Here is a 27,770-nt window from a genome sequence, read left to right on the forward strand (position 1 = left end):
CCTGCCACCACATACAAACCAGCACCAACCAAATTCTTGCACAATAGTTAGTAACAAATTTGTTTTGTTTTGTTTTTACAGACTTCAATATCTGTGTACAGAATTACTGTCTAGATCCTTCTAAACTTGCCAAATTCATTCATAAGTGAGCCCCAAGGCTGTATCATTTTCAATGGAAGGAAAGGAGTACAGTGTTGTCAAGACTTTCTTGTATCAAAGAAAACAATAAATTCCCTGAAGACTCTGCATGCATTGCAACCTTGAAGTTGTATAAACACCAAAAATGGGGTCCTGAGGTTGTGATTTTGTCTGTCACAGAGGAAAAAGTTACATGCTCATTTTGTATCTAAAGCAATCAGCACTATACCTAGAACAGGTATCTAACCTAGAACAATCAGCATCATATCTAGAACTGGCAGCATACTTAGAACAACCAAAATCATACTCCGAGTAACCATAATTGTACCTAGAACAACTAAAACTGTAAACAGAACAGTCAACACCATACCTAGAACATGCATCTAACCTAAAACAACTGGCACAATTTCAAGAATAAGCACCATAACTGAAACAATTGACATCATACCTATAGAACCATCACCATACCAACAACAACCAAGACCATACTTAAAACAGGCATCTAACCTAGAACAACCAAAGCTATATAAAAAATAAGAGGTACCATATCTGGAGCAATCAGCACCTTAACTAGAAAACAGCACCATACCTATGCAATAAAATATTTTACCTATAATAAAGAGCACCATACCTAAAACAGCCAGTGATGTATCTAGAAGTCAGCACCATACCTAAACCAGCAGGCACTGTACCTATCACTCGCACCATCTATAAAATTCCAGCATCATACCTAAAACAACTGACACCATATCTTAAGTAACCTGGTATCTCACTTGAAACAACCAGCATCATACCACCAACACCATATCTAACGCAAATGACACCATACCTGGAACAACCAACACTTTCTACTCTCCCTCCAAAGCAGCTAGGTTCAAGGTTGCCCAAAGAAGCCAGTAATTCGAATAACCCTAATGAACAGTATATTATTAGTTTGATTACTAAATGAATCTTTCAGCTTTTTTCTCATTTAAGGCTTCATAAAAATCTTTTCTGTCCTGATTCCCTTAAAGCATTGTCATATTTACACTTGTAATTTTGCTCAACCAGCTCTAACATCTTTAACCTACAAGCACTCCAGGTTCTACCTTGAGAGTGCCCAAATTTCTTCCTATGAACATTTACTATGCTTTACTTCAAATACTTTAAGCTTAAAAAGTACTGCACGAGTTTTTTGCCTTAACAACACTTGTAGGTCTGTCACATGAGTAATTGTGACTCTGCCCATGGAACCCGTGTCTCTGCTTTCAGAGCACTGATGTCTGTTCTACGAGGACTTGTACCTTTGTTCTCAAATCAATTGGGGCTCTGTCCTCACATCCCTTGTGGCTCATCCTAAGAGCACTTATTTGCTTTGTCTTAAGTGTACTTGTGTCCCTGTCTTACGAAAACTTGTGGCTCTGTTCTAACAGTACTTGAGGATCTGTTCTGACATATTACTTTATTTTTTTCTACATGCAACTGAATCTCTGTTCTAACAAAACTTTAGGTTCTACTCTAACAGCTTTTGAAGCTATGCTCCAACTGAAAATGAGATTTTGCTCAAACAGAACTTGAAACTTTGCTTTAACAGCACTTGAGACTACGTGCTTTAACAAAACATGCGAATCTGCTCTAACTAAACATGAGGCTCTGTTTAACATAATACTGCTTTTTAAGCATTGGAGGCTCTGCCCTACTGACTCAAGTGATGCTGCTTTAAGTGCATCTGATATTCTGTACAACAGCTATTTGAAACATTATCCAAACAAAGCATGTGGTTCTACACAAGCACAGATTTAGATTGGCACGGGCAACTGAGACCCTAATCAAGGCCACCCCATGAACTCTATATAATATATATCCCTGGGGATGGGAAGAAAGAATACTTCCCATGTATTCCCTGCATGTCGCAAAAGGCGACTAAAAGGGAAGTCCTTAACAATACAGTATATGCAGCTCTACTACTCATGGCTCTGTCAAAACCTTACCTTTAGAGATACCTGTATAAGACTTCTGGTACTGTCAAGATTGTGCATGTGGATCTACCAACAAAGCACCAGCATCAATGCCTACACTCGAAATCACAACTCCACAAGTGCTACAAATACAGCACCTGTGGCTCTGCCCACACATCTGGTTTTGTCAGCACATCACCTGTACATCTGCCTATGCAGCACCAGATGCTCTAAAGTAGGCTCTGCCTTTCAAACTCATATAGTCTTGGCTAAATTCAAAGCATCTTGCCTACATAGTAACCATAGTCCAGTAAGAACAGCTATGCTGTCTATCTACCTATCTATATCTCTGACGTCTCTTCCAATTGAAACTCCCCGAAGGGATGGCCACGGCAATACAGTCTCCATAACTAAAGAACTCCAGTGCCTCTTCTCGGCCTTTAGTGCCTCACCCTTAACAGACCACTGGCAGAGGGCAAGTCTAGTTCAGTGTTTGCAAAGCATCCTACCTAATGTTCCTAATGTCTATTTCTATCTAATCTAGTCCTACGTACTACCATGTGTTTCTACCTAATAATCCTGTCTACGTGTTCCTTCCTACTTCTTTCTACCTACTGCTCCTACCACTTTGCCAAAAGGCAGGGCTAGCACATAGTGCTCACCACAGGAATCTCTAGAGTTATGAAGAATGAGGTGCACGAGTCAAGTGTAACATATGACAAGGAGAGACTGCATATATTGTGGACAGAATGCTAGCAGCCCACATGTTAGTGCGGCAGAAAGAAAAGACAGCTATCTGGGACAGAGCTGTGCAACGTGACAATCAATAAAGTGCTGGCTTATTAAACAGATGTCACTAATCCTCCTGATACTCAGACAGGTAGTACTGGTAATATACCTCCCTGGTCATTGGCTGATACCAACTACTACCTATGCTTTTGCCTACACAGGACTGTATTCATAGTTCCATACAAACATTCATATTATGCTACTCTGTATCTTCTGACAAGAGAGGGAAAGGGTTAATCACTTACAATCAACTGTTTTTCAGCTGACTCTAATTCAGTTATGTTCATTCATGTAAACCTCAATATCGAAAAATCTAGAAACTGAAAAACAAACATTTGTAACTCAGACAATGCAAAAACACTTGTGGTTCTGTTGAACTTTTACTGTATATTTTTTTCCCACAAAACAAACAAATGGATCAAATCATTCTGTAAAAAAAAAAAGTTTTCATACAGAGAAGCTTCCTGTTCATAAAAGGATAGAGGGACCAACAATCAATCACTAATATCCTGACTGCTACAGGATATATCTATTCTGTAAGGAAATATCACTGCTCCAACTATAGTACTTGAAAAATCTTAAAACACCTAAAATATCCTAGACAAACAACAGGGCATGGTTCCTGTATAATCAAGACACTGAAAACTACATCATGCAACGTTACAACTTAGATGCTATAATCTGTCTTTATTAAGAAAATACTGAATTCTTTACCATGCAGAGCTACACAAAAATAAGTTTCCTTGTCAAAAAAACATTAGAATGATATAACTACCATAATAAATTCGCACCCAGTTACCTTTAAATCTAAGAAGCAAGGTTGAGCAACAACTGAAAGAAATCAATTTCCACAATTACACTACCATACCTCAAGGAAATGTAGCAATGTGTACCATAAAAACCTACAGGAAAATGATCAGCCAACGTACGTTCATCAACATATCAAGTAATCTTAATTGAAGAATGCTGTTAATCAAAACTGCCACAATAATTACTAAGCACCTACACACTAGATACTTATCAAAGAATGAATAAACTGATAGTTATGGATAAACAAAGTAAAAAAATCAATAACAAATGCAGTTCCAACATATAATTCAAATGACTATAATTGGCAAAAACATGGGGTAAATGACTCAGTAAATACCAAATACTACTAAACATTTAGAGTTAGTATGTAAGTATGGCTAAATGTTTATTTTTCCATGGGAAAAAATGCTAATTGTAGTTTCTACGTGTTCTAGTTACGTTCAATGCAGCAGAAGAATAGCTGAACCTTTTCAAAAATTTCCCTTGATAATCTCTGACATCCTCTGTAATCAAAATCACTGAGGATATCTATATTCTTATCTCCTTACAATACTCGGTTAACATTACATTTGGGTCTTATCTCTGAGAAAATCTGGTTATATATTAAGTCTGCTATCTCCCAAAGTCCAGTTTGGTGGCTCAGAGCACCTGCTTTATGTGCCACTATCCTTGCACAGTTCCAAACAATCCCATATACTAATACTCACAACCTCAATAAGATCTCACTTTACCCTTTCTGTTCCCTTATGTTCTCTCTTCACCATCGTACCCTTTAGCACACTCTTGGTGCAGAAATATTTTTAGTTTCCCAAGCGAACAAAACAGTGAAATTATTTCATTTATGAGCATGTGCACAATAATATAAAATCTATTTTTCATCAATCAAAACTTGATCATTCCTAGCTTAGGAAAAACATCATTTACTTAGTCAGTAAATCCTAAGCTTTAAAAAAAACATACCTTTTCATCTACATGATCAGGTGTTCTAAAATTTAACAAAACCATCACTTTTCCTTTTGAGTAGAAGTTAGCATTCTATGTTTAGGAAAAGGAAACATGGTGGTAAGTGTTCTGAACTGTGATGGCACCAAAGATGTGAGGTGTCCCAAGAGAAGGCATGTGACCATCCACCATGGACACTACAATTCAAGCAGAATTCAACTTGTGGGAGGAAAGTATATGTGTAGATTAATGTCAATAGCACCCTGCCAAGTTGGGAGTCAAATGACACCCAAAACCCCAGGAAAAGACAAACCTTTCCCATATACCATCATCACCAAAGAACTTCAAATCTTAATTTAACCACTGACATCTCTCCAAATACACATCATATCCTAACTGTATCTCTTTTTGTTCTTAACCAGCGACAATATCTCATAAAAGTCGACTCTAAGCCTTGCACTCTCTCTCTCTCTGTCACTTTGCAGTTACATGCAAAAATTTCACTAACATCTAAACAGGCGATACATTCTCAATAAAATGCTTTGTTATACATGGGATAATTCCTACCTTTCATACTCTTTTAAAGCTCCACCTTACAAATCCAATCCTAAAGACAGAGAACAAATATGGAGATATAAAAGACCCCTTCCTATCAAATTCCACAGTTCCTACATGGCACACCCATTTCTCAGTTTAGTCCTAATATTTGTTGTCCATTCTACATAAGTGGTTCCCAGTCTTTCGAGTCACACGTCATTATTACGTCTTTCCTTAAATCTGAGTACAAATTTTCACCTATGTTTCCATCTAACATTTCAAGCACTACCCTAAAGAATCATGTGTGAAATACAATGCAAAACATTTCTTTCAAAATGCATGCATGTTGTTTTCTACTTATAACGTAAGCACTGAAGACTAACACCACATACCATCTAAACAACTAACAAATCACAATTAACACACACAATAGATAGGGAACCAATGCTCTACAGTAACCCTTCAGTAATTCTGCCAACTTTTCCGGTTTCAAACAAGCTTGAGCATTCTACATTATTTTACTGTCAACTATTTTCTATGCTTTATTTTCAAAATCCTAAAATGCAAAATAAAATCATACTTTTCCAGCATTATCATATTTTTTTCATATAACATCTAACACACTAAAAATTTGCATTATTCATTTCTTACTTTACTATATGTATCATATTTTTTCTTGCACATTTATATCATTTTACCTTTCACAACCTCTCTCTTCAGAACTTTTCAAAACTACTTTTGCTCCAAATCTTGTCACAATACCCAAACTTAGTGCCTTACTATATTTTACCTAAAGGTGCATACTTAATCTCAAATGATTGTCAACACTCATTCTGATCGCCAATTTCTCTCACCCACACCCAGAAAAATGACTGTTTCCTAAAATCCTCAATAATTAACAGCTCTTGAAACATTCCTTCCACCTCAAGACCATAATCCATAGTTAACAGCAGTCTGCCATCCTTATCTTTGGTATTTTTCTGCATAATGAAATTCATTTTCATCCCATTAATACCGATAAAAAATTCTACATGCATACAGTTACCTACCTTACTTTTCAAATATACATCTATCTTCTCTTACTACTGTATTTCTTTGGGCTCTCTTTACTTTCTTCTTCACCTTTTTACATACTGTGTCTTCGTACTAATTTCATGACCTCTACTGCATAAATGATAAATTTGCCACTTGTTTCTCCATTACTGTCCCTTATCTATTCTCATTCTCTTTTTTTCATCTCTCTTTTTAACCTCAAAATCTCCCGAAGTACAGTCCCTTGAAACAAGTTTTTTTTATTCATCTCAGGAGCTTCAGTATTTGATCCATCAAAAATACTGCCACATTATATAGCCTAATTTGTCCCTACAATTTTCACACTCTCACCTTGATGTACATCTTCACTTGCTCTTCATTCTTCTTTTATCATCTCCAACTCTTTAAGCAATATCAATCCAAGCAATTCAGTTATTCCATCAGACCTCTAAGGTTCACCCACCACGACCTTAACTATCACTGCTGCTCTTGCAAACCTAACCACAATACTCTCTATCTGATTAGTTTGTGCTCTATCCACCTATTTACAGAATATATCTTTTTAAGATGGTTTGATGGTAAGTTTTTAACTATTTGGAAGAAAGGGCTGCTTTGTGACACCCTCCATGCCTCATTATCATGAAGTCAGCAGACCTTAGGAAAGATAGCTGTCAAACTCTTTCTGGGAGTATATATGCAACGCCACTTAAGGTTAAATAGCACATCACATTTGGAGAAATCTACATCACTAATGCTCCACTTATTGCCTGATTATGCCAAATTTTAACGGAATTGTCGGTAGCTACTTACGATACTCCATTTTCAAAAACTCAATGCTTACAAATGTTTGCACTTTCATAAGAATGTTAAAAAATCCTGAAGTTATAAGATCATTACAAATTCGAGAACTTTGGAAATTTGCTTTTTTTGTCATCTTTTCCTTCAATAATTCACACACAGGTATACTGAGTATAAAAAACAATGAGAATAAAGCTGAAAACCAAGCAACCAAACAGATATGAGCAATTCAACTCCCTCTGATGGATCTTATGACAAAAATGTAAACCCTGCATCATACATAACTTTAGCAATAATTTCCCAATACAGATAATAGACAATGTAACATTCTAAGAGCAAAAGGGCTACAGGCTTCCTCCAAATTGCACTTTTCAAAGAGCTTAGTATTTTCATTTGGTTCTCCCCTTGAGTTAATCATACTAGGTACTGAGTCCATCCGACACTTACCAATCAGGAACCTTGGCATGATTTTGCAGAGTTTGGATAACTCTCCTGGTTTGTCCAGTAGGTAGGTAATTGTTTTAAAAGTAATTGAACAGTAAATATATCTATCTTAAATACAAATGAGCACAATGACTTTGTGAGGGATGGGTTCATAATCTATATGTCTATCTTAAATACAAATGGGCAAAATGACTTTGTGATGGATGGACTCATAATCTATATGTCTATCTTAAATACAAATGAGCAAAATGACTTTGTGAGGGATGGGTTCATAATCTAACTGAAAATCTATATGAACTGGATAAAAGCCTGTGATGAGTTGGATGTAGCCTACAGAAAGTAGGTTGCACATTTCTGATCAATAAAATCAATTCTCGTGCTTGGATGATAAAATTTCATACATGAGCACCTTGAGTGCATAAAAATGGAACAGGGATTGTAGCACAAATATCAGTATCATTTCAATCTGTAAGTATTTTTGTTAGTTATCACTAATTTTCATATACTGTACATGATATTCTACGATAATGCAGTATAGAACTGTGAAAAAGTAAAAATACATAGAAATGAGCCTCAATTAAGTTTAGAGAGTATAACTGAAATAAACAAGTTATGCAACTGCTCCCTTAACATGAGGAGCTTCCTTATCGATTTCCATTAAGTCTTCAATTACTCCTAAATCCCCTAAAGTTTTCCGAGCTCACCTTACTGGAAGTAGGGAAGTTCAAGAGTGGACTGCAAAATAGTTGCCTCTGTACCATCAATGTACAACAACAAATGGAAGAGCAATATCGTAGTGGAAAAGCATAACCGAGGTCCTAACCTGAGTGTGGTCATCAAGGGAGATTTCAGTAGTATCACCATCACCAAGAAAATTTTGTGCATCGTGCAAGAAAGTGGGGTCAGTGCCAAGCTCCAGAGCAGCAGCAGGTACATCAGGAACATTGGAAGCAGAATCAGCGGCAGCGTGGACATCATTAGAATAAGGTGACTGGTCATCAAAGATATCATCATTAGTGAGATTAGCACTGTCATTAAGGGCAGTGTCCACCAAGCTAGCCTCCTCAGCGGGTGCAACAAGGCCACTCGTGGTCGCAAAACCTACTGAAGGAACATCTATCAGGGTTGTGGAGAGTTCAGATGACAGCTCCTGCGGAAGGATCATGCCATGATCAAGATGGGCACCAGACGTCGGGGTAGGTGGGGGCGAGCCTGGAAACTCTTGCTCTGAATTAGAAGTCTGTAGTGTGGGAGAGGATTCTTCATAAGTGCTGGAAAAAGCTGAGAGAAGGGATGTTGGCAGTGGATCATCAGTCAAACTGGAAATGGTGGATGACAGAGGTACGGAGGGCTGTTCCTCAGCAGAAGCAGATAAAGAAGAGTTAGGGACAGTGAGGGATTCCTCAGTATCACTGGAAAGACTGGATGGTGGAGGATTTGAAGGGTACTCTTCAGCAGCGATAGACTCTGTGGACAATGGAGTTGTTGTGCAAGGTTCCTCAGCAGTGCTTGAAATTGTGGAGGGTGGGGTACCAGAAGGAAACTCTTTGGCAGTGCTTAAAGCTGTGGAGGGTGGAGGTATGGAAGAATGTTCTTCAGCTATGCTCGCAGCAGCAGAGGGTGTGGGTGAGGAAAGAGGGTCTTCAATGGCGCTGGATGAAAGGGAGGGCAAAGGTGAAGCAGCAGGGTCTTGCGCCTCAGTGCTGACCTGCTGCATGCCTCCCTCCCCATGCGGCTGCTCCAAAGGCACGGAGGAGAAGCCGCCCTCAGTGGGTTCCTCACAAGACTCAAAAAGGTCAGGATGGACACCAGCTGGGGGGTCTGGGGTGAGGGAGACAGCAGGTGGGGGAGATGTGAGGGGGTTGCCACCCCCCTCTTGCCTCCTGCAGTCTTCGGGAGTAGTCTGCTCGCTCACGGGTGACTGCAACAACACGAGTGACAACTATTACTACTACCATAGCACATGCACTAATTGATGCACTCCAAGGTCAGGTCAGGTCACACAAGGTCATAGTTACCAACACAAAGTCAAAACAATAATGTCTGCCTGTGAAATTCTTTAAAATTGTCTATCCAATACTCAAAATACCACACTACAGTATTGTTTAATCCTAAATTATATGAAAAGCCTTTGAGAAACCCCCAATATACAGAAAGGACAACTACAGGCTGTGTATCAACTCTTGTCAGTCAAAGCCAGCTCAAAGAAAACCAAGTTAATCAACTTGGAGTGTAACAATGACTGACGCACACCGTGACACAGATACTTCTCCAAGGAAAACAAGAAAACCTAAAAAACCTTTAGATGTGTGACAAGACAAAAGATTGAAGTACAAGGCTCCAATCCCCTCATCAATTTCATAAAAGAGTCCTAAAAGTGGTCATGATTTTTATCATCTATATCTTGACGCACCTCTACCATAACTTGAAGTAAGCTCTTGTGACTGACTATCTCGAAACTCAACTTAAAAAGAATATGCGACAGCATACAGAAAATCATCTAAGATAAACAAACTAAATGAATATATATTCTGTATGCTGTATGACCATATATCTTGACATGAAATTTCTTACTGCATCCGTGGGGCTTGTTAACTGTCTTATCTCCAAGAGTCACACATTTCCAAATGGCACACAATTATTTAGACAAAAACATAATATTCTGTTTTTCTATAACCTGCATTCCATTCCCTTCAGGAACTCCCATTATGTGGTAGTGGCCATGGCTATAGAGTCTCCACTCATCCTTGTCCTTACATGCCTCCCTTTAATTACTTTGCAGGTACAATTTTCTTCTGAATTCAAAATCTTAAAATGTTATTACAACATGTATTCTCCTGATACTAAGACAAAAGCTTTTATCCAATAGAAATAACAGTGCGATGGCCTCTCATGAAACTAATTTTTCTTTGATAACTAACACATCAAAAGTCAGTCAGCCAAGATTTATAAGTAGACCACACAGACTCAAAGCGACTAATAATTTGTATCCAAGCAAAACTCAGTTTTCACCACAATCCATCAGATATGCTCAGCAAATGGCTTAAGCAGCAACAATTCTCTTAACCAATAATCACTACAGATACATACTTTCCATTACATTCAAGATAAAGCCAACAAGAAATTATAACCCTGTTTCAAAACTGTACATCCTGGAATCCTAAAGGTGAAGACATAATCATATACACAGAACATCTATGTACTAAGCCCAGTTGCAACTCTTACACATCTTTTCCCACAATTTTTCTTCTCTTCATGCTGTGCGCAACTACACTAGTGCAACAACAAATAATGGTAAAAGATTCACCATATTCAACCTACCTTAACCATGTCTTGCTTCATACCTGACATGACCTTGATGTGCTATGAGCAACAGTACAAAAACCATTACACTCAGTATTCTCTCAGCTAGGATGTTAAAATGACAAGATCAATAACAGTATTAATTACTGAATCATTCCTGACTTGGGATGGGTTTAAATAGATACGTGTAGAAGAAATAATGAAAGAGAAAAAGTGGGGTGGAAATTACAAGAAAAAGTAGGACAGTGAGTGAGTAGCCAAGGAACAAATAAGCACCAGGAGGAAGGAATAAGAAGGAAGATAAAAAAAATTGGTTAGCGTGGAAGAAGTGAACAGGACCCAGAAGACATGAGAAAAAAGATAAAAGGGTTGGGATGAGGGTGATGTTAAAAAAAAAAAAAAAATGGAGGCTCAGAAGGTATAGTTTAGACTGGGCTGGCAAGGAGGAAGTGTGAGGAAAAGCAAGGAAGGGTTATGTATTGGAGAAGAAAGTGAAAAGAGGATACAAAGAAGAGGGATAGAGCATGGGGGAGGATGGAGTGACACAAGAGATAAGGGGGAAGGGAAGAGAGGAGAAGAGAAAGAAAGAAAGTGGAGAAGTAAGATGGAGGAATACAGAAAAGATAGGATGGGGGATAAGGACAAATTTGGAGGAGTGGAGACAGAAAAAGATGGGAAAAGAAGCAGTGGCGAATAAGAGGAGAAAATGAAATAAAATGAAATGACAGAATTTGAAGGAGTGTTCCTGACCATGACGTATTCAAAGGCCACCAAGGGTCATGCACAAAGGTTCGAATCCCAGTTGTGGCAGTCAGTCCACATTCAACACAGTGGTTCATGTACCCAGAGGCATGTCAAACGTCTGGGGTAAACCATGGAAAGTTTTGTGGGGCCTGTATGTGGAAAGGGAGCTGTGGTCTTGGTGGATTACACATGACAGCTAGAGACTGAATGTGAACGAATGTGTCCTTTGCAACATATATATTTTCTTTCTTTTAAACTATTCGCCATTTCCCGCGTTAGCGAGGTAACGTTAAGAACAGAGGACTGGGCCTTTTTTGGAATATCCTCACCTGGCCTCCTCTGTTCCTTCTTTTGGAAAATTAAAAAAAAAAAAAAAAAAAAAAAAAAAAAAAAACGAGAGGGGAGTATTTCCAGCCCCCCGCTCCCTCCCCTTTTAGTCGCCTTCTACGACATGCAGGGAATACGTGGGAAGTATTCTTAATCCCCTATCCCCAGGGATAATATATATATATATATATATATATATATATATATATATATATATATATATATATATATATATATATATATATATATATCCCTTCGGATAGGGGATTAAGAATACTTCCCACGTATTCCCTGCGTGTCCTAGAAGGCGACTAAAAGGGGAGGGAGCGGGGGGCTGGAAATCCTCCCCTCTCGTTTTTTTTTTTTTTTTTTTTCAATTTTCCAAAAGAAGGAACAGAGAATTGGGCCAGGTGAGGGTATTCCCTCAAAGGCCCAGTCCTCTGTTCTTAACGCTACCTCGCTAATGCGGGAAATGGCGAATAGTTTGAAAGAAAGAAAGATATATCTATATACATATATATATATATATATATATATATATATATATATATATATATTATATATATATTTTTTTTTTTATACTTTGTCGCTGTCTCCCGCGTTTGCGAGGTAGCGCAAGGAAACAGACGAAAGAAATGGCCCAACCCCCCCCCTTTACACATGTATATACATACGTCCACACACGCAAATATACATACCTACACAGCTTTCCATGGTTTACCCCAGACGCTTCACATGCCCTGCTTCAATCCACTGACAGCACGTCAACGCCCCGATCACACAAAATCTTTTTCACTCCATCTTTCCACCTCCAATTTGGTCTCCCTCTTCTCCTTGTTCCCTCCACCCCCGACACATATATCCTCTTGGTCAATCTTTCCTCACTCATCCTCTCCATGTGCCCAAACCACTTCAAAACACCCTCTTCTGCTCTCTCAACCACGCTCTTTTTATTTCCACACATCTCTCTTACCCTTACGTTACTCACTCGATCAAACCACCTCACACCACACATTGTCCTCAAACATCTCATTTCCAGCACATCCATCCTCCTGCGCACCACTCTATCCATAGCCCACGCCTCGCAACCATACAACATTGTTGGAACCACTATTCCTTCAAACATACCCATTTTTGCTTTCCGAGATAATGTTCTCGACTTCCACACATTCTTCAAGGCTCCCAGGATTTTCGCCCCCTCCCCCACCCTATGATCCACTTCCGCTTCCATGGTTCCATCCGCTGCCAGATCCACTCCCAGATATCTAAAACACTTCACTTCCTCCAGTTTTTCTCCATTCAAACTCACCTCCCAATTGACTTGACCCTCAACCCTACTGTACCTAATAACCTTGCTCTTATTCACATTTACTCTTAACTTTCTTCTTCCACACACTTTTCCAAACTCAGTCACCAGCTTCTGCAGTTTCTCACATGAATCAGCCACCAGCGCTGTATCATCAGCGAACAACAACTGACTCACTTCCCAAGCTCTCTCATCCCCAACAGACTTCATACTTGCCCCTCTTTCCAAAACTCTTGCATTCATCTCCCTAACAACCCCATCCATAAACAAATTAAACAACCATGGAGACATCACACACCCCTGCCGCAAACCTACATTCACTAAGAATGAGAATCTTAAAAGTATTTTTCTGAATTACTTTTCTAATATATTAGAGGCATTACAAGTTAATGAGACCAGTCTTTTGTTCACAGTATCATCAAGGACAAAATCTGCACTTTTCTAATCCATTTAGATTAACCCCTCTGCCATCAACAATTAGAAAAAAATATAATTGGTAAAGGCTTGAAAATTTTAAATTTCTCCTTCAGCAACCAAAAGATATTTCATCTAATCAGCCTTATCCAGGTCTTTCAACCGATTAATGACAGCATCATTTTACTCACACTCTGTCTTTTAAAACTGGTACCCTACATTCAGAGGTTCTATGTCCTTGTTTGCAAACACAGATAACAGTTCCCTGTTCACTTCAAAACTTTCCTTCTTTTTCAGCAAAATTTCCCCTCCATCAGAACTTACCTACAACAACTGTTCCTCTATTCAGATTGACCCTAAAGGATTATGAAATATTTTCAGATTACCAATGATTTCATCTGAAAGTTATCCTCCACTCTTCCTTTTCTCCTTCCTAGTATCTATGGAAGTATGTCTTTCCTAATTTAGCGCACTAAGGAATCTTTTATGCCTTCAACATCACAAATATCTCTCCTTTTCACCTCTCCACTTTTCCTACTAAACTTCATCTTGTTATCTCTATCATTATCTTGCAGTACTGTGAGTGGAATCTACATATTTATGTGAAACAAATGCTACAAAATGCTGATAACTTCTTCCTTCCCAACACTTTCCCAAAATAGATGATTTAAGAATTTATCTATTTCCTTGCATTATCCCTTCCGAAATGGTTTTAATTCCTTTGATTTATCTACCTAGGCAAACATATCTTTAGCAGTACAAACCAAAATCACCATCACCATCAACCAATCTTTCCTCATGGTGATTTTTGTATGATAATCTTAGCCTCAAAAGCTCATGGTGATTTTTGTATGATAATCTTAGCCTCAAAAGCTGTCTCAGTAAATACAGGATTCAACACTGCCTTTCTCTGGTTAATTCCAGGATAAATTATTGTAAGAGACCCTCCTCCACACTTTCTAAAAACTTGCTTTACGAGTATGCTGAGAGAAGCAATGCAGACAGGTAGGCAAATTAATTAGAATGAGCAAGGTCAGATATGCAATAAGAGATGCAAAGCAGAAAGGGTGAGGATATGAAAATGGGAGATATAACAGATGATGGAAGAGACTATGAGCAAATGTTGTGAGGGGCAGGAAAAGGGTGTGACAGAGAAAAGAAAGGGTGTTGGAGGGGAAGAGTATAACCTTGAATAATTAAAGAGGTGAAAAATGGAGCATGAAGTGTAACAGTAAAGGAGGTTGTCAAACAAAGCAAAGGATGATATGACAGAAACCTGAGAGATGTCTCTTCATGGGCTGAAGAGTGTGCAAAAAAAATAAGATGTAAAAGAATATGGAAAAACTGTAAAAGCAAGGAGGAAAGTGCAAGAAAAGGTAGATCAGAAAGAAAGGGGAGGAAGGAGAGCATCAAAAAATTCATCAGTGGGTAAAACTGTGTGAAAGTCAAATAAACAACATATTGGGAGGGCATAAGAAAATGTAGAGAGGAGCATAATGGGCAGGAAATTGTGAAAACATCATAGGAGGGTGCAAGACTAGACAGAAGATGTATAAAGGGATACGTAGGAGAATCGGCTAAATAGCTACTAGAGGAAAGGTGTGATAGGCAGGAAAGTTTTTGGATGAGGGTTAAACAAAGGAGAGATGAATGGTAAAGTTACAGGAGGGGTGAAATATCATGAGCTACAAGAATGTGAAAAGAGGCTGAGAGAATACAATGAAGTTAGTGCGAGTACAGCAGAGTGCAATGTGCAAGAAACAATTGGAAAACTGAATACATACAAGTAAAAAAAAAAAAAAAAAAAAAAAAAAAAAAAAAATGGGAGGAATAAAGAGCTCAAGAACAGGTACCATACTTTTAATACAACTGTATATCTGAATAATCAATATAATTTTATCCCAACTGAGAGACCTGAGCATAACAAATCTATTCTTAAAAGCATCCATGACTAAAAGATAAAAAAAGAAAACACATTAGCATGACATAGAAAAGATAATGAGCAGATAAAAAAAATTAACACATCATGCATAAAGCTGTTTAATTGAAAATATTCTTTGCAAAGCTCCACTTGTAATATGGTGCCCAAATATATCATAGTCCTTGAAGTAAAAGCAAATAATGGGTAAAAAGTAAATCATAATCCATTTCTATGATGAAAGTATTTACAAGAACATTAAATCTTATTCTATCAATAAAAAAGCCATATAAATAAAAAGGAACATGAAGACAACAGTTGCCTAACATAAGTATCTGATTACTTTCATAAAGTCAGTAGAAATAAGAACAAAAAATAATAATGGAAATCATATTTCTAAGCAAAACAAAAATATGCTTAAATAAATAAGTGACCTAACTTGCTTTGTCACTGAAGAAACTAAGAACCCTTTTATCAGTTAGATAAACAAACACTTTTGAAGAAAGTAAAAAGGACTGTTAACTTGCAGAACACTACATTCATACTTTGATTTGCTCCTTTTTTATTAAAAAGAAAAATCATCTGTACATACAACAATAACTAATCAACAAAAATCACACATGAAATTTAAGACAAAAAATTATATCCATTTAGGAAGAGAAATTTAATAGCAGTGGAATGAATTTTACCCTTAAGGTTAAAGAAAACAAAAACTTATCAGAACTTAAATGCTACTGAATTCATGAAACTGCGATGTCATACTCTTTAAGAGGGAGTACAGTATTATTTTCTGTATGTAATTTTAGCAAAGTATTGACAGACTTCTCAAATCATTATCACTAAACCTGTTTCAGGTAAAAAACTATGAGCAAAAGCATTTCACAACATTCAATGGGACACAAAACCACACACCTCTGGAAAATACAAAAGAAACACTTGAACTATACAGTCATTATGATAGTCCTGACAATCAATTCACAGTACACAAGCATTTTTTGTGTGCAAAACAAAGCGATTTCAATGAACATAAAAAATTTGTCTCCTGCATTCTATTCCTTTCCTCTGGTCTTCCATCAAAATGACAGAAGAAGGCTGTGAAGTTTTGTGATTATAAGGTCTATTACTTTTTAAAGGGATTCTTTCTATTTATCATGAATAAACTACATCCCCCTTCTTGCTGTCACTAAGAACAAAGTGCAAGCAATAATATTTTTTCAAGTACAGTATTCCCCATAAATGTTTGATGAACAAATGATCCACTGACTTATGTAATTCAGCAAATGATATAAAGTAAATTCTACTCATATGTGACATTCCCTATAAAAGAAAAGCAAATAAAAGGAGAGATCCAGATGGTGAGGACCACTTCAAATATGCCCTTTCATCAAAACTATTCGTATTGCATAATAACTTATCATCAGATCTGGTAAAAGTACAATAAATTCCATGAAGATTTTGACCACACCATAAGCATCACTGATACAGAGGCCCGTTTAACAAAGCCAGAAGGGTAACAGTTAAGAGATAACCTTACACCAACAAAGGACATATAAAAGATAACCTATTATAATTTTATCTTATCAATGTCAGGGCTACCACTTTTTGAATACCTTACTGAAATAATGTAAAACAATTTTACAAATGATAAAGTGGAAAAAGAATCATTCACATCATGCAACAACAAAACTATAAATCTCCTATCATAACCAAATATCACATTCAAAATGCACTACATGATAATCTAAACTGTCTAAATAAAGTGTACTTTGCTGCATCTATACCATACAGTTAATCTTTTACCATACAAAGGACTAAAGGTACAGCAAGGCTACATTAAACATGCAGAACCTCCTAAAGTAGTTCAGCTTTTTACTGCCTCCAACTTTAAAACTGCTGACTACCATACAGCAACTCTCAAAACATTTACTAATGAACCTCATATAATTGCTACTGAATAAGAAAAAACTACCGCTTGCTTTTGGTATGAAGTGAAATGGCAGTACCCCCATAAAGAAGGTAAAGAAGATACACGGAACCACATGGAGAAAAGATTAAAAAGGGTAATAAATGCTTGATGGAGAATCATATTACAAGTGTCTCAGAAAACATGTGCACTGCCTGCAGTCTATCTATATCCCTCATTCCCCTTCCCACCATGAACTCCCATCAAAGGTTTGGCCATGGCAAAAGACTGCCCACTTATCTCAGTCCTTATTCAAAGTAAAATATGAACAGAGGAATATTTTGCTTGGGAAATACTAAACATACAAAGTAAGCTCCATGGCCAAAGGCATAATTCTTTTTTCTAAGTTATAAGCCAGGTAACGTTCCATGTTAAATCTCTTTACAAGGGATCCAACTCATACAAAATCCAAACTAGCATTATGGGCCTTAAGCTATTCTATTCTTTATATACTGAGAAAGATCATAACCAAGGTTAAACCATATATTAAAGACTGACTCGCAATGATAATAATGGAGAAAGCAATTCCTAAGCATCTTCCACACTGTGCAGTTAACACAAAAACAGTTATCTTTGAAGAGCTAAGAGAAATATGATAAATTTTAAGAGCACCTGCACTGTATATACAGCTAATGAAAAGAACAAGCTATCCATTACATATCTACTATTGTTAACTCAGCTCCCAAAACAATGATTTGATCATGTTCAGAAAGCCTCTCAACCTACTAGCGCATGTGTCCAAAGTGCTTACATGATCAGTCTTCCACAATAAGAAAGTGCTTCAACTCATGATCAGTCTTCCACACTGAGAAAGAGCTTCAAATTTTAATTCTTATTCTATTGATTCACATGGTAAAACTAGCAACTCCATGCACACTTTCACCTTCAGAGACAAGACACTTCCACTTCAAAACTTTCTGAACCCTAAATAATCTAAAGAATTTATGAAAATGTCTCCAGAATACATTACTTGTATCAAAATGAGCACAACAAGTCATTCACTTTAGCTAACTGTGAAACCATCCATGTACCAATAAAATAAGGCAAATCTAATCAAACATATGAATAAACAAATTTCATACTATTCTCAGACATATTAATGACTTCAACACTAAGCTTCTTAATTTTGTGTTACACTGTTGAACTATATCTAACAATATCAGATCTACAACTAAAGTGGTATCACAACTGGGAAACGAGTCAAATAATTTTTGCAAATGGCAAATGAATTCTTGTTCAGTGATAAATATCAAAAATTATCTATAAATCAGGTTATGAAATAATTTAGTGAGGTTGTGACACTGTTGTAAGTGAATAAATATCAAGTGGTGAAATTCTTAGTACTCATATTTGTTTATAACAAAAATACAAATATACTGTACACAGTACTATGAATGCCTGACAATACTCTCGAGTACCTCATATGACCGGCAGCAGAGTAAAATAAGATAAAGGGTGTGTAAGACATGTAAACAATGTCTCACAGGTCATGTTGCTTATTTTACATAAAACATTGTGTTTTAGTTAACCTTAATAAGCTTATGGATTTTTTCAATATATGAGAATATTCAAAACTCAGGGTACAGTGGATATTATGGCTGCCAAGGAAAAAAGTTAATTCACGACGACCCCTATATAAGTCCAACACAAAAAATACAACTCTCTGAGACCTATGGGATTGTCATGGGGACATGACAGGCTATCTGAGAGCCATGATTCCCATATTAGGACCTGGAGCTACAACAACAAATATGCTACAATGTGTAAAGCTATTTACTGTATGGGGCTGCATCAACTATAACTTGGTCTGTGATGAGAATATTCAAAACAAAAAGTTTAAGTATTGTGTACAACAAAGGAATGATAACTAGGCTTTGAAAAAAAAAAAAAAAAAAGCTCTTATCTAAAAGCACTCATATTCTTAGTCAAAAGCAGTTTCATAAAACTGACAATACAACTTACTGATTCATCAATAATCAGGATATAAAACATGGTAAAGATGACCATCTGGTGCCATACTCGTACTAATCATGGGTATGACAAGTATGTTTCACCATGAATATTGAAAATATAGATGATGATTGCTAGGGTGGTCAGGGTATCTTTTTTTTGGCTAATATTGAAATTTGACAAGTGAAGTACCTATTTTACTTTAATCAACCTCAAATTTTCCTCGATTAAAAGTTTCCCGATTACAAATTCCAAATTACCATTGCAGAACAAAATCATTCAACATTCGGTAATTTATCAGTTTAGCTATGCATCGGGGAAGAATTTGGGAAATGGGTGTCTAAGTTTTATATAGTTCATTGTGATTATAGAAATACCTTTGATGAATGTATAGGGGCATGATACTTTATAGAATATCAAAAAACGTGAGGGTAGGATATACAGAAAAAGATGTGGTTAATCCAATTAAGTTTAAAAGAGGCTAATACACTTGACAAGAAATCAAAGCCTATGAAACCTCATCTAACCTCCCTAGCACTTAATATTTACCTTAATTTTCAATAAACTATTGAACAAATTCCAGCTACAATCCTGAAAACTCAATGTGATGATAGATTTCATCAATAAAATAGCGCAATCCGCAAAAGAATATTAACATACCATTATCAACCTAATCACTAGGTGAAATTTTTATGGATTCTGTTGATATATCAATATTAAGGAACTTCATGTTTTCCTTAACATACTTGACTTATAAACATATCATTCTTCATTAAACAAAATAAAGTGCTCTAAATCATGCTCAGAAGGCATTTCTGCAATCACACACAGCTACATGGAGTACCTGAAACATAAGTAGCCATTTCCCACCACTAGTTTCAATAAAGCTTAAATGTTAAATTGTCCAATATTCAAAGTTCATGCAGAGCTAAACCGGTATAACACCGATCACTCTCTTTACTAATGAAAATAAAGACTGAAAATAACACAAGAATCACCTACAGATAATAATGCATTTGCCTGACTATAAGGAGAGTAATTCATGAATTATCATAATCTATACTTATCAAAGGATATGAATAGGGATTCTTCAATAAGACCTTGTATGCTTAAAATTTTACATACGATTCCTGTTGATCTTGATATATTGACATCTAAAACTACTGCATCTTAGAAAAAGATAAAGGAAAAACAAGATAGGTAAATGACGAAAGGAAAAAGCTGACCAGTAACTCGGCTGGCAATCTTGGCAGGGAGCATAACACATGACAATGTGCTGTCGCATTATGTCTCCCTTCACTGTACGACCACAACACTCCATTTATCCTTTCTACTACTACTACCGAGTAAAATATCTGTATCATTCCCACCATCTCAGAAGATATTATGAGAAAAGTAATAATAAAATAGGAAAAAATACGAAGCACCCGCTTACGACTGGTAGTTTAGGGGGTGGATCCCTCCCTGGGTACACGAAGACCCGATAAACAAACAGCCTCATGACCTCATTAAAACCCCAATTCTTTTTACCCCTTTTACCTGGACAGCCGAGGTGAAGAGGTCATCGTTATCGTCATCTTTATGCGAGTCATCGTCGTCGTTGAAAAGCGGTGGAGGTTCCCTGGAGTCTGCCATCCTGGCTTATGCTGGGAGGTTGTGACTGTCGCAGTGGACTTCCTTCTGCTCCGCCTGACAGGAAGTTACTCCCTACGGTAGCATTGTACGAGGCCAGCGACCATCCCTCCTGGCGAACACGGCAACGCCACTCCTGGCGCAAATGCAAACACGTCTAGCGCACACCAGCGTTACTGACCTGCAAATATGGCTGATTATAAATATATATATATATATATATATATATATATATATATATATATATATATATATATATTATATATATATATATATATATTTAATTTTCCAAAAGAAGGAACAGAGAACGAGGCCAGGTGAGGATATTCCCTCAGAGGCCTAGTCCTCTGTTCTTAACGCTACCTTGCTAACGCGGGAAATGGCGAATAGTATGAAAGAAAATAAAGTATATATATATATATATATATATATATATATATATATATATATATATATATATATATATATATATATATATATACACACACACACACACAAGCTATGATGGATATGGGCACTAGGAAGAAAAAAGCAGAGGGTGTAAGTATGCAAAAACTTCAATTTCTGAAAAATGAAATATAATATGGTTAGAATATATTACATACAAAAAACTTAAATCACTAAATTCAGATAAATCACAGATCTCCCAGCGTGCACCCTCACTGTCATTCCTTTCATAGGGGAAATAAAAAATGATTCGTTGAACACGTCCATACGACGCCTGAACCCTCCACTGTACGACCATTCCTTGTGATGCCGAGGTGCTCATCAGCTGGTCTTGATGATGTTTATAGGATAAATACGGTTTAGATAATTCTATAAATGTATATCCACTCTCGTTTTGAGTTTATCGTTATAACCGCATGATTTGCGTTTATTTCTCGTAACTGAGGCAAATTTCAAATGCAGATAAGACTCTTGCCTTGCAATCATTATTTGAGACTTTACATCGAACGAAATAAGGAACTTTCATGATTTAGGAGTAAAGTGATGACATATGCATGTGGCGATGAGTCAGTGGAAGATCTTAATAAAACCGTTTTCTATGTTTCTCCTACTGGTTCTCTTCGTAGCGAGAACTCAACAATTTTTGTCTCGTTAAGAATGATAACTAACTGGATCTACAATACTGTCAACTGCGAAGCTAATGAAAGTTCCTCATCGTGATTGTGGAGCTGAAAGTTCATGTGCCCATTTATATATCATATTTTCTGAAAAACATCGCCATTTGGTGAGCAAGCCCGAAGAGCTTGCTACCAGCGGCCAAGACCAACAACATATGGCCAATATCTCGGCTATGAGCATCACTTCTCTTCTCCCTTCACCCCAGACAGTTGTTCACCATATGCTTTGTGACCGGGATGCTTCAAACATACTAGATTAAGGTGGAAATCTGTCCTGACCATGAACTGAACGCCTGTCTTGTGTAACTAGACTCTTTTATAAATGAATAGTTCAGGTTCTGGTTTCAAACTTGATGTTTCAATTTGGATGCGCACTGGAGGGAAGAGAGGATTGCACTCCATGCTAGTCAGACAACAGCCTACCAATAAAAGTTGTTGAATTGCTTAAAAGTGAACCTTTATCAAAATTCAAATATCTGCGAATCAATATCTTTATACTGTCTATAGTATATGCTGAGAAATTAATACAAGTAAGGCTTTCAATGTACACTAACATGATCTGAATAAAAATCTAGTAAACTGAGTGGGATTTGATGGTGTACTTTTTGCTGAAATATGATAGTCATCATGTATGACTAGCATGATCATGACTGGGCTCCATTCTTACGGAAAAAACTAAGCAAATTGTGAGTATTAGACCTCCAAAGCAACATGCGAAAACAATGTCGTTAGCGTCATCAACCTGATGAGATGTACAACATAAGACCCGCGAGATCAGAAAATGGATCCGAGAAACCGAGCGGCCATATATGGCTGATGAAGGTTTCTAACTTCAGTCTACGAACGAGAGGGCCAGTCTCCCGCGACTTGATTGGGACAAGCGACAGTTGGGAGGAGGAGGAGGAGGGGGAAGGTGGGGATAGCGTGGCGCTGGATTGCTGGCACTACCTCGCTGAAAGGGGGGGGGGGTGGATTGCTAGCACTACCTCGCTGAATGGCGGGGGGCTATTTCCTATGTGGCGGGGTAGCGACAGTAATGTATGAAGGCAGCAAGTATGAATATGTGCATGTGTATATGTATATGTCTGTATGTATAAGTTGATAAGTATACGTATATGTGCGTGTATGGGCTTTTATGTATATACATGTGTATATGAGTGGTTGGTCCATTCTTCATCTTCATGTTAAGAACATATCCCTGGGGATATGGAGAAAAGAATACTTCCCACGTAATCCCTGCGTGTCGTAAAAGGCGACTAAAAGGGGAGGGAGCGAGGGGCTGGAAATCCTCCCCTCTCGTTTTTAATTTTCCAAAAGAAGGAACAGAGAAATGGGCCAAGTGAGGATATTCCCTCTAAGGCTCAGTCCCCTGTTCTTAACGCTACTTCGCTAGCGCGGGAAATGGCGAATATGTATGACAAACAAGAACTTGGTGATTCAGCCTGTTTACCGTGACAATCATTACCGTCACAAAGCAGATGGATATGATAAAAAAAAAATATGACCTTGCAGGTAAGACACCCGTTCAAGAAAGAGCATGTTAAACTCCACATGTCTGAGGATGTAATGAACGGAGAAACGTGATCATCAAACACTTCCCAGATTCCCTGCCGTTACAAGGAGTAGAAAATAACGAACCTGTTACCTAGGCTAGAAGAAGTGTGGTTGATGATAAGAGAGAAGAGTCGTCCTTGCACTGAGGGCGGGAGGGGGTAGTTGCAGTATAAGTTCCACAGTCCTGGATGTTTCTCCAGCTAGGTGGAACACAACATCGGAAGACCCGGCTTTCTGAGGGACTCAGTTGTGTCGGCGCTGGGGCTGCAACCTGCGGCTTGGCAGTGTGGTTTTTGCAGCAGAAGCCATGACTCATCTCTGTCCACACAGATGAACCTGGGGTAGCAAGTCCCTCCCAAGTCTGTCAACAGTGGAAGGAATAAACTCAGTCGACAACCTTCAAAGAATTTCCTTGCTTTAGAGAAGTCCATCTGTCTCTGCTACTGAGTGTTGGTATAACTGATACCTGCACACTACACAATGCCCAAAAGATTGATGAAACATCTAGTCCAATTTTTGAAGTAGGTCACCAATTTTGAAACCGTTCAGTAAAGTGTATTCTAAAGTGTACTCTATAGATAAGGCTTTTGAAAACAGGCCGCTGGAGACCTTAAGGCAGCCTTCAAGACCAATGTGCATAGCTTAAAACACTGTAGGCTCTGAAGTACCTCTGGGGTGCTGAGGTTCGGCTCTGAAACCTATAAACAAACACATAAACACATGAAAATATATACTGAACAACTGGAACGTTTAAAATAATATAAAATACATAAAAAAAATTATGCTATATTTATATAGAGAGACCAAACCTCTAGCTACGAATAAGGAAGTAGAAACTGGAGGAGATTTTAACAGACCAAGCTAAAGGGCAACACCTTTATCGATTTCACTAAAGACTGCTTTTTGAATCGTTTGATCCAACATCCAGAGAAAGATGATAATCATGTTAGTTATCCGCTAATAGATCCAGAGTAAATAAGTTCCGTAAAGTTGGTGAAAAGCTACGACAACAGATCACAATGGTTTCCGCTTCACTGTATATTTCCGTTTCGATTTCAAGGACAACAACACATTGATACCTAACTTTAGACTGTCAGTTCTTGATGAAATGCGGAGTAAAATAAGAAACAAAATACTTCTTAAGAGGGGTTATATTTCCAGAAAGGAAACAGAACGATTACCCGGACTGGATCACAAAAGAAAAAAAGGAGATAGGAAATACAATTACGCTTTAGAAAAATTAATACAGTAAGTCTAGATTAAGTGGTAATCCACAGAATAGCAGAATGTATGAAAGAGTACAAGAAGACTGTAGAGAGAATATCGCTGAGAGTCGATAGGCTTCGAGCCCACAAAAGCACAATCAATAAAGAAATTGAAAGATGTGAGCGTATGAGCTAACGCGCAGTAGACCCGGTAACCCATGATGGTGCCGGCCTCTGAGCCAGACAGTAATGCTGTGATATGGAAGGTTGAGAGAGAGAGAGAGAGAGAGAGAGAGAGAGAGAGAGAGAGAGAGAGAGAGAGAGAGAGAGAGAGAGAGAGAGAGAGAGAATTTAAGTACAGCGTGGATTGCAAACCTGATATGTACCAAGAAGTCCAGGTAGGAAGTAATTTTCGGTGTAGTGAGCTGTCACTCAGACGACATGACATTACCATCTGGCTGGAAGGTTTGGTGGTCTGGGTGGCTAAAGTGATGGGGGAAGAACGCTACTACGCCTGAAGAGGGAAATTCCCGCCCTTGATGTAAATATAAAAGGCGAAGGTGAAAGCGGTGGTTGGCTAAAATGGCAATAATCATATTTCTTCTCTCTATTCGTCTTTGGTACAAGTCTGGAGAAAACATCAACTAAAGTTTCTCGTAATTATTATTCACAAATTTCAATATCATATCGTAAAAAGTCATGAGAATGCACCTTCTAAAGAAAGTTGAAATAAATTCCTGCCAACTCCGTGGCTCCACCCCTTCGACGTACGATACTGCAGTAAGAGTATATAAAGCTGTCCCTCTTCGGCCTTCAGCAGACAACCACAGTCATCATCCCCTGACCCGACAGGAAAGACTTCCACATCACTTACAATGAAGATGGTAAGCATCTTAGAGATGTAAGCTTTTTAACCATAAGAAACGATCCGTCGTGAATATTTTCTCTTAAATCTTTTTGGTTAACATAATGAAATGGTCGAGAATAATGGAACGGTGTTTTATTAAGGTGGGTCAAGCTGTGATAAGTTCCCCTGCCTGAAGTCGTCCGTTACTTTTCAAATAAACTTTGGGTTCGTGCGACAGGAGTTCACTCTGAAAACGGATTATTCGGTTGTCACAGTGACCACAATCTATACATTGATAGCCTATCACATTACACTTATAGATGGGCCGCCCTTTTCCCTGCAAAGAGTGCCTCGAACACCATCACCTGGCCCGTGTCAGTTTATGTAGTACCCAGAGTATTCACCTCTAACCTGCGCCAGTTATGGTCCAAGAACGTGATTTGGCTTGATCTGGCCAACGTTTACACACACACACACACACACACAACTACACACCTCAAACATAATTAGAATGTCTGGAAGAACTGAAGGTTTTATTGATGGTGGGTGTAATTTGCTGTTGACTCCTTAATGATCCCTGGAGGTCGACAGGTCTTCAGCTGAATCATAACCAACCAACATATGAATAATCCGTGGTCAAATTATGACATGCCATTTATTAACTTCTTATAAATGATACAAGTGCAACTGTAAAATGAGCTTCCTATAACGCTTGTACTAGTAATCAGTAAATGACCAGATCAAATTAAAAAGTCGACATCAGTAACTTCATTCCACTAAAGCCTTCCTTTCCAAAGTTTTGTATCAGTTAGCCTACACTTTTGATTATATTGTATTATTCACGAAATTTTAAATCTGATAAAGATTCTTTTAAAGATTTTGAGAGAGTACTTTGTATAGTGAAGTAGCAGGACATTTAAGTAATGTATACGAATGAATACTTAGAGTAACGCCATCCATAGCATATATATATATATATATATATATATATATATATATATAGAGAGAGAGAGAGAGAAAGAGAGCACTGCCATCACACCCTTGGGCGAAATCTTACCACTTTTTTTCTTTGTGCCTTTGAGATGTTTCCTAAACAGACAGTATACATCCTCCCACGGCAAGTTTAAATTTTCGCAAGGACATGAAAATGATTAGCAAGTGGTGTATATCTCAAACTTATCTTTACTTTGGAACATTAGCTGTATTAGTTAGGTTAGACTTTGTGAGGTAGCCTGGCCCGTGGCTATGTACTTTGTGAGGTAACCTCGCCCGTACCTATATGTGGGCATTTCTTGGTCAGTCTTTTCATTTTCCCCTCACTCACAAACACTGGAGTAATAATTTTTGTGATTCTTACAGCTGCTGCTGCTGACCGTGGCCATATGTGGCCTGATGGAGCTAACTGTGGCCACACCCATCGCCCTGCCAGCCCCTGTGGCCCTCCCTGCACCACTACCTGGACCAGGCTTTAGATTCGGTCATCATGGCCATGGTTTTGGTCATCATGGCCATGGTTTCGGTCATCATGGCCATGGTTTTGGTCATCATGGCCATGGTTTCGGTCATCATGGCCATGGTTTTGGTCACCATGGCCATGGCTTCGGTCACCATGGCCATGGTTTCGGTCATGGATTTGGTTTTGGTGGCCACCATCACCACTGAAGCAGATTCCGTCTTAGACACACTGCTAGCAAACAGTGTTCAATTACGTTATTTAATGCTGGTTTTTATTAAAGGATATGTACAAAATGTGTGGTTTTATTGTTAATCATATTTACTGTATTACCTAGACACATTTTACTTTTTTTCTTTTTTTAAATAAGATGTCTTTTACGTTGACATAGAAAAATTAGTTACAAGCATTTTGAAGTTGCTCCTCCCACCTAATTGTTTCCTAGCTTTTCAATTAGTAAGAGGAATGAATTAACCTTTTTTCATACTTTGTAAAACATCTTTAAAAAGGGTAAAATATATGAAAAAAGAAAAGACCCAACAGACAAAGAGATTTCTAACCATCTTGATGGCAAAAGTTGCTGGGGCCAAATTTCAATTCTAT

At 37.8% G+C, this 27,770-nt stretch overlaps 2 protein-coding genes across 4 annotated transcripts in view; one reads left to right on the forward strand and one right to left on the reverse strand.

Moving 5' to 3' along the window:
- Positions 1 to 21,165, reverse strand: part of LOC139767282 (sorting nexin-2-like) — a 53,150-nt gene extending 31,985 nt beyond the window's left edge. The window contains exons 1-2 of one of the 3 annotated variants that reach the window (XM_071696472.1): positions 20,892 to 21,165; positions 8,533 to 9,348 (exon numbers count right to left, since the gene is read on the reverse strand). In XM_071696472.1, the coding sequence (XP_071552573.1) occupies positions 8,533 to 9,348; positions 20,892 to 20,987 (912 nt within the window). In that variant the 5' untranslated portion in view covers positions 20,988 to 21,165. Of the gene's footprint in view, positions 1 to 8,250; positions 9,349 to 20,891 lie in introns of all 3 variants that reach the window. The other 2 variants (XM_071696471.1, XM_071696473.1) reach the window with 2 other exon arrangements.
- A 4,510-nt stretch (positions 21,166 to 25,675) lies between these two features.
- On the forward strand, positions 25,676 to 27,463 carry LOC139767341 (uncharacterized). The gene is made up of 2 exons (XM_071696666.1): positions 25,676 to 25,751; positions 27,074 to 27,463. Exons 1-2 carry the CDS (start codon positions 25,743 to 25,745, stop codon positions 27,374 to 27,376), a joined length of 312 nt encoding a protein of 103 aa, XP_071552767.1. The 5' UTR covers positions 25,676 to 25,742; the 3' UTR covers positions 27,377 to 27,463.
- The last annotated feature ends 307 nt before the right edge of the window (positions 27,464 to 27,770 follow it).

The sequence above is a fragment of the Panulirus ornatus genome, chromosome 59, assembly GCF_036320965.1.
Source record: "Panulirus ornatus isolate Po-2019 chromosome 59, ASM3632096v1, whole genome shotgun sequence".
Lineage (NCBI taxonomy): Eukaryota > Metazoa > Arthropoda > Malacostraca > Decapoda > Palinuridae > Panulirus > Panulirus ornatus.